Source organism: Eutrema salsugineum, unplaced genomic scaffold (genome assembly GCF_000478725.1).
Source record: "Eutrema salsugineum unplaced genomic scaffold, Eutsalg1_0 scaffold_8, whole genome shotgun sequence".
In the NCBI taxonomy this organism is placed as follows: Eukaryota; Viridiplantae; Streptophyta; class Magnoliopsida; order Brassicales; family Brassicaceae; genus Eutrema; species Eutrema salsugineum.
Window position 1 is genome coordinate 9,313,187 of NW_006256414.1, and position 8,897 is coordinate 9,322,083.

The 8,897-nt window shown below is 34.4% G+C and overlaps 1 protein-coding gene across 1 annotated transcript; it reads left to right on the top strand.

Annotated features, from left to right (window-relative positions):
- The first annotated feature begins 5,201 nt into the window (after positions 1-5,201).
- On the top strand, positions 5,202-6,945 carry LOC18010082. Its single transcript, XM_006392375.2, has 2 exons — positions 5,202-5,999; positions 6,438-6,945. Exons 1-2 carry the CDS (start codon positions 5,403-5,405, stop codon positions 6,792-6,794), a joined length of 954 nt encoding a protein of 317 aa, XP_006392437.1. The 5' UTR covers positions 5,202-5,402; the 3' UTR covers positions 6,795-6,945.
- The last annotated feature ends 1,952 nt before the right edge of the window (positions 6,946-8,897 follow it).

The following is an 8,897-nucleotide window of genomic DNA, read 5'->3' on the forward strand; positions in this document are numbered from 1 at the left end:
AATAAGTCTCTTGGAAAAAACCCTAAAACGTATTAATACTAAGTCCTTAAGTCCAGGGTCAACCTGGAATAAACCGGGTGTTGACCCAGAGGAAACACAATAAAAAATGTTGACACATTTGCTCCGGGCATCATATGGCCGATGCTATGGCCGGAGTGAATGTGTCCTGAAGATGACTTGTAAGCTGACTCCTGCGTTGTTTTGGCAGATGTAGAAGCCGGAGTGAAGAAACAAGTCCAAGCATTGGAGATTACACCGGGCATGAATAAGCCGGTGTGCATTCTGGAGTGAAGAGGTGATTCAAGACTACAGAGATTACACCGGGCTTCACTTGGGATGATCTTGCTCGGAGTGGTGAAGGTTATGAAGTGACAAATCCTCAAAATGTTGCATACTCTGGCCATCATTCTCCCGGTACTCATCTCGGTGTGGAAATAGACCCCTTCACACTTAACCTGACATAATTTCCTTCTCAATGATCCGGTAATCGATTTCCATCTCCATGAGAAAGGTGACTCAATCAGCACCAACTTTGGTGAATGGAGCATATGTATCCCGAGAAATCAAGGCTTCCATTACAGCAGTTCTTTGAGGCGCATCACACTGGAATGGAATGGCTCCAAGACAAGTTCATCTTTAATCGGCTGTATCGTCCGGCTCAGTGCTCCAAATCGCCTGATTCCAAGTGTTATGGAAAGATGACTGGTTACTCTACAAATTTGGTGAAGACACCGGAGGTTGAATTGAAGTGTAAAGCCTTCAACTCAGGCAATCTGTCAAACGTCTTGCCAGGTGAAGATACTTATCCGAGCACATACACCAATATAAGGGCTTTCTCATCTGATCTCAGCTCCATTAGGTCCCCAAATGCCTCTAAAATACTTAAGAAACACTATAAATATGCAAGACTCTTTTGAACCTAATGCATTTCCTACAAAAGCTAAAACAAAGACAAAATTTAAAGAAAACTACCTATATGTATGCATGAGATTCAATACTTGGACTAAAAATGCATCCTAAACATGTAAAGATATGAATATATTAATAGGCTTTATAGAATTACCTATTAATGAAATGGAAAAGATAAAAGAAAAGTGACATCAACATAATTAAATGAGACAAATCAAGTCGAAATAAGGCTTAAAGAAAAAGGCAAAAGATCACATTAGTGTAATGGAAAAATTCGCTGTTCAAAAACTCAGCCAACTTGCAAGGCCCTAGGCGTCGTTTCCTTTTTCTCATCTCCAATTACTACTACAGCTACCAAAACAAAAACAAAAACAAAAGATTTCTTGAACATCACTCACTCGATCAGCTTAATTAATGTCTCACTTTGTTCGATCAGATCAAATATATATGGTGACTAAATTAACGACAAGAAACAATCCAAAATCAAACTGATTACTAAATCTCTGACCAGAAGACGTACATATGTATTTTATTGGGTAATCCTTATTTTGACGCTCACCATCTAGCTAGAAACCATATATATTTTTATATTTGGTGTCTCTCCACTCTCTGATGGGTGCTAAATCACACATTCTGAAAGAAAATAATGTAGAAGATGGAGGAGAAAAAATAGAAAAAATGACGAAGAAAAATCGAAAGGGTGAGAAACAGAAAAAATTAAATTGAATTTGTAGAAGCCAAAGCTGATGAAAACAAAAAGATGACCAATAATAAAAACTTAAAGATAAATAAATGAGGAAGACGAAGACTAAAACAATGAAGAAAACTCAGAAAAGACAAGAAGGATAGATGACAAAAACAAAGAAAAGAAAAATTATAAGTAGAATAAGAATCTGGATGAGGCCAAAACATTGAAGAAGAGGGAGGAGACAAATGTAAGAAGATTTTTGTTTAGATCCTAAGTATGCAAGAAACTTTTGGTCTATTACTGAGGATTAAGTTTGTTCGCGAGATTCAAACTCACTTGTTTGTCCATTTGATTGAGCGATTAATTTACCTATCATTACCTTCATCCTGACTTCAATTCCAACTTTTGCAATGTTAAGTTTGGAATCTCTTGATCATTGAGTGATCATGAATTGGAGTGTTCCCAATCTTATAACACCTTGGGCATTGTTTGTTTCTAGATTGAGAAAATGACGAGGTGGATTATTGGTTAAGCTATTTCATTGGTTATTTTGGCGCATATGAAAAGTTAAGAATAATTTAGTTTTATATACTTGTCACTTTACATCATATCATATATTAGATAAGGGCGTAACTGATTGCAAAGAATGAGATGAAGCCAATAGAAATAAGAGAAAAGTGAACTAAACTAAATCCCGCGCGTGAACAAATTAAATGGAGTCTACCACATTCTAACAACCTTAAATAAAAAAATTGATGCTTTCGAAAATGTGTAGAGTTAGATCGATCTTAGGCTATGATCGAAATTAGAGGCCGGAGTACAACTCTCTTATAGGAAATATCATATGTTGACAACTTGGGGTTTATAGATAGATCTAAACTTGGATAACTTTGGAATGAAGTGAATGATATTTCATGTGTACATTAGTATATAAGTATTTTTATATAATATATTATATATATATTGTATTATAGCTCTTAGTAATATTGCGTTTGAAGTTAATTAGATAATTAGTAAGTTGTTATGTAGTCTCACTTAATTACTCTGTTTTTAGTGTATATAAAGAATAGCTTGTGATCAACTTAATTTTGGTGGGAAAGAAGTTATTTACAACCATCCTCTAATATGGTATCGGCGTAGTTAATCAACTTTAGTTTAAAGGATAGAGACATATGATTAATAACTAATTTAGTTTAATGACGGAAAGAGACTACACAGCTACTGATAACGAAAACAATTATGTGTGGTTGGTTACTTGGTTTATAACGTTCTGCAATTAGTATTTTCGCAGTCTCCCAAATGTTTCGACTTTCAACGCATCTTTGGCATTAGCGATGGCTCTCCTTCACGTCCTGCAACAACCAAAAAAAAAAAAGAAAGTAAATGATACAAACAAAACGCATCATTCTTCAGGGATTGTACTAATTCATGGATAGAAAAAAAATAAATCGTACATAATCTTCTTAAATTATTCTTCAAATCATATTATATTAAGAATTTAGATTAATTTATTTGTTAAAATGACATGCATGCATGAATAAGACAATGATTAATATATTGCAATTAAATTTATGTACCTACTAGATTCTTTATATCTTATTATATAAGAGGATGTTGCAATTAAACAATCTGGCACGGAGTGCCCGGACCTACCCCCAAGAAGTCATTTATGTAAACTCTATTCCTCCGAGTTGGTTAGCTGACTCGTTATAGGTAGTTAACGCTGTTGACAAAAAAAAAAAAAGAGGATGTTTCAAATTATATTTTGACACATGTTTAATGAATTTAATAAATTTTAATGTATTTAATGAATTTTGAAGTATTTAAAAAATTTCCAATTATATTTTGACACATGTTTAATAAATTTTAAATCATGTTTTAGAACAAAATATAAACAAAAAATAAATTTTATGAACGATTCCTAATCTTAAAATGTTAAAAAATAGTAGTTTATTTTAGATAAATAAAATTAAACAAAGCTGGAAGAGTGCGAACGAGTCGGAAGAAGAAGAAGAAGAAGAAGAAGACGCTTCCAGATGGCCAGAGGCTTCCGATTTGTCAGGTTGATGCATATTGGATAGGCAGCAACCTGGTTAGTGGGTTCGGATGGAGTCTAAAGAAGGAAGGGAGTGGTGAGATTTTTGGCCTTCAGGGCTGTCGTCGAAGTCTCTCGGCTCTCCATGCAAGGTTGGATAGGCTCCTGTGGGCTATGTCTTGCCTGAAAGATAGAGGGTTCTATCTGTACATTTTCAGTTCGATTGCTTGGATTTGGTAAGCATGACATAAATCAAATCGGTTTGGCCATCCTTCTTATCAGAGTTGGAAGTCTTCAAAAACCTCCGAGAAAGCTTCGGGACCTTCATTCTCTCTCACATTCCCAAAAGTTTAAATATCCAAACGGATAGCCTTGCTAAAAGAGCTTGAGCAAAATGCATTATCTTTTTCCAAATCATTCATAACGAGCCAGTGGCGGTGGTTCTTCGGATCAACCCTTAAACGGGCCAATAGTGATGTAATAATTGAGTAGTTGAAAAAAATGAATAAATATTTGTTTTATATACAGTAGTATAAACAGGTGGATTAGATTTATAATCACAATTTTTTGAGTTAATATAAATACGTGGATTATAATTATGTTTTTACAATCACGGTTATATTTAAAACTAGAAAAAAATAAATTTACAAAAATAAATTATATCTAAACAGAAAAATAAAGATTTATCACTTATTAGAAAAATTATATCTATAAAAATAAATTATATCTAAAATACATATTATATCTAAGCACCCTAAAAATATTAACTATATTATAATATTTATTATAAAAAAATATTCTTGTGCAGATGCACGGGTTAGAATCTAGTTTATATATTACATATTTACATGCATGATTTCATTTTGTTTTTCATTGTCTTTTGTTTTTAGATTATAAAATATTTTATTATATCTACATATATGCGGATACTTATCTAGTATAAACATAAACCATTTTATAAGTTAAAAGTTAAGAAAAACTTATGACTATTAATATAGATGACAAAATATAATAGGATATTACAATAATTTGAAAGATTTACACATAGTTAATTATCATGCCTATAACTTTTTTTAATGCATATAAGAAGACCAGACTATAAGTTTTGATGTAATAAAAAAAAATTAAAAAAAAAGTTAAAGGAAAAACAAACAAACACTAAATTCATACTTTAGGAAATTGTATTATATATTTAAATAACTATGTTATATCATTATTTTTGACAAAATAAAAAGTTTATATCATTACTAATTTATGATAGTTTTAACTTATTCTCCTAAAACATTTTCAAATCACTAAAAAATCCTCTAAAATCCATTTCCAATAATAGTGTATTTAAAGGTTCATTTACAAATCACTAAAAATCCTCTAAAATCCATTTCCAATAATAGTGCATTTAAAGGTTCATTTACAAATCACTATTTCAATAATATTGATTTTTTTTTAAAAAAAAAAATCATGTTTAAGTAACATAAGATTTGTGTTTTTAATACTAAACTACTCCAACTACACCTTGTGTTTTAAATATAAACTACTCCAAATACATCCCTCTATATATAATGTCCAAGTGTAGTGTAGTGATCTTGTAAAATCTGGTGTCCGAAATTGGAAACTTGCGCGCCTCTCCTTGTTTTTCTTAAACGGGAGGATACGAATCAAGATCTCTCGTTGTTGTTTGTCAGTTCTAAAATCACAAAACTTATTTCTTCTGCTTTCATCAAAGTGAGATCGAAACTTTATGTGAGAATAACTTACCTGGGGGCCATTTCCATGGCGAACGCCTGGAAAAGAGACACGAACCAGAAGCTTTTGACACCCAAGACATTAATCTCTCTTCTTCTCCTCTCCATCATATTACTCTCCTCTCGCTTCTTATTCTCTTTCTCATTTCTCCAAAACTCCAATCCCAATCATTCAATCAATATCCAATTCCCAATCCCTCCTTTCGACTGCTTCAAATGTCCTCAATCAAATCCCATAATCGCAAACGTCGTCGAGAATCTCAAATACCCTTTTGTCTATTCCATCGCTGACATTGGTAATCTCCCGGGAAATCCCAACAAGAACATCATCCGCCTGCTCAAAGGAAAGCCCTTTGGGAAGCCAGACATCTCCGGCACGATTCAGAAGGTATTGGAGAAGATGAGGGCTAATGGCAAAGATGGGTTTTTTCTCGATGTGGGAGCTAATGTGGGTATGGCTAGCTTTGCTGCGGCTGCTATGGGGTTTAAAGTGCTTGCTTTTGAGCCTGTTTTTGAGAATTTACAGAGGATCTGTGATGGGATTTGGTTCAACAGAGTTGCCTCTTTGGTTACCGTGTTTGAAGCTGCTGCTTCTGATAGAAATGGGGACATAACCTTCCACAAGGTATGTCTAAAACCACATTTATACAATCTGAGATTAGCCTAGTGAGAAAAGAGCATTGTTTCTGCTTATAGATAGATTAGCTTATAATCCAGGATTCTCTTGCATCTTATTGCTGTTACTGAGACTATTACTTTAGGATTCAGTTTATTTGAAGCCAAATCATGTAACAGAGTGAATGATACAGAGGTTAATAAGAAGATGAATAGTCGCAATCCAGAGAGAAATATGAGGAAAGAGCTCATTTCTATTTTACAGATATGATGTCAAAGAGCTAATGTACTTAGTATGCATATGCCTAGTCTGCTAGGTGACACTGAATGTTAACCAATTGCCTAGTTCACAAGCTGCCAATGCAACCGTATAATTGGTTTAACCTTACAACCACCCATCTTGTTTGTTGGGTCTTGCTAAATGTGGATTCAATTGTTGTTGATACAGCTGGTTGGACGGCTTGACAACAGCGCCGTCTCAGAGGTGGGTGCAAGACTTCATATCAAGTCCCACGAAATAGCAGTCCAAGTGAAAACCATACCTCTTGATGAACTTATCCCCCCTTCTCAGCCTATTCTTCTTATCAAGATCGATGTTCAAGGTTGGGAGTACCACGTTTTAGCGGGTGCAAAAAAACTACTCTCAAGAAAACCAGCAGAAGCTCCTTATCTAATCTATGAAGAGGATGAAGGATTGCTCAAGGCAAGCAATAGTAGCTCTAAAGAGATACGTGATTTCCTAAAAAGCGTTGGGTATAGTAAGTGTACTCAGCATGGCACAGATGCGCATTGCACCAAGGAGTAAAAATCGTGGACTTGCTGAAAAGTGGTAATAAGAGTTCCAGTTGTCTCATAATAGTTTCTTAACATTGAAAATAATAATAATAATAAATAAGGAAGAGACAAGAGGGAGTAATAATTAAGATGGGTCTCTCATTTAAGATACTTTTGAACCATTTGTCTATATATTTGTTGGTCAATTTTTTATTTAAATAAAATTTAATTATTAGAACTAAATTACATTAGAATACTAATATTATATAGTATTATTATGAACCACACAATCTTTTGAGTCATTCAGCTACTGATAGAGATGCTCTAAGATGCCATGATGCCATATGAGTTAACATACAAAAAGATGAGCCATTGGTATTTTAAAGAGAAAAACAGTTAGTCGATAAGTTGCTATTTTTTCAAAATTTACTATATGTCCTTAGACATTTCAATTCACTTTAATGTCCACAACTTATAATTTTTTTAAAAAATATTCTCATAATATGTACTCAGTTTTTGTGATAACTAGGAGATTTTCCACGCGACGCAGATTTTGTATCAAAATGTTTTCTATTCATTGTTGTATAGAATCATATTTTTAAATTTCCATTACACAATCATTTGTATATCTTTGGTTTTTTTTAGTTTATTTGAATTTTGATGATTTATTTAAAGACTGTTTCTACATTTACTTTGGTTTTATTTTAATATTAAGTTATGGATTCTTAATTACAAGACATTGAATTTATTAATGGAATAACATAAATGTGTTATTTTATTTAATTAATATAGTAAACCGATACGAAATCGAATGTGTGACAGCCTGATTTGTCTGAAATAAAGAATGAGGGATGAATAATTGGGGAATTAGTCAGTGAGGACCAAATAAAATTTCTACTACATTTATCTATTTATTTTCAACATGTCCAGCCTAAAACTAAACAAGTAACAAGGAGTGCTCTAAAAGCACACAAGCAATTTCACGCGCACCAGATCATCATGCTAACAAAGCATGGAAAACCACATCATGCTAACGAGGTAGGAAAAACCACATCATGCTAACGAGGCATGGAAAACTATTGGTCACGCAGACATTTATGTGGTTTGCCTCAACCACCAAAGAAGATTATCCTTTCTTCTGGGGATGACCCCCATCATACAATAAACAAACCATGTGTCTCCACATAGGTCGATCACCTTGTTCTAACTACTCTACAATCATTAGCCAAGAAAACGAGATGAACAAACAAGTATGTTGGTGCTTCATCTCATGTTTTCCTTAATCAATTCACCTTCTCATACTCTTATTTATATGCATCAATAATATTCGTCTCCGTACTTTGTGACACGAATCAACCTGAATAGATCTAAACTCAACACATCAAAGACAAATAAATAAAGCAATAAAAGCCTAGATCTAATCTTCACCTTGACAGTTTTGCAGATCTAGATCAAGGAGAGCGCATGACAAAGAAATCAAGGAGCCGACGAGATGGATGGGATTCTCGGAAAATTTTTCTCTCTCCGGCGGCGGACGGCGGCGGCTGATGGCTTGGAGCATAGGGAATCTCTCTCTCTCTCTCACTCTTTTTCTCAGGGTGGCTGTAAATGATGATGATGGAAAAAGTGAGAGGGAGGCTCTCTATTTAAAGGGAGATAGGAGCTAGGGTTCCTAGAGCGGGCCGGCTGTTGAGCCTCCTGCTAGGCCTGGGAATTAGGTTTGGTACAACTCTTCCCCTGTTGAAAAGAATTCATTCTCGAATTCATTCCCTCCTCATCGGTTTCCATTCCGTCCGGAAAGAGTTTATGGTACTCGTTTCTCATCTGAAGCTCTGGTTCCCATGTCTCTTCGTGAATACCATTTCTTTCCCAACTGACTTTCACCATCTTGGTCTTCTTACCATCAACCTTATTGTCTCCGAATTCCATAATCTTAGACAGCTTTCTTTGAATTGTCAAATTCCCTTCCAGGTCGATTGGCGGGTTGGGCAGAATGAACTCTGGTTCTCTTTTTACCTTCCTAAGTAGCAAAATGTGGAACACATCATGAAGTTTAGATAACTCTGAGGCAGCTGCAGTTGATATCCTACTTCACTAATTCTTTCGACTATAGGGTATGGTCCCATATACCTTG

Coding starts and splice junctions, on each gene's coding strand:
- LOC18010082 (XM_006392375.2), top strand. CDS start 5,403: ATGGCGAACGCCTGGAAAAGAGACACGAACCAGAAGCTTTTGACACCC. Junction 6,000..6,437: donor GGGACATAACCTTCCACAAG/GTATGTCTAAAA, acceptor TTGTTGATACAG/CTGGTTGGACGGCTTGACAA.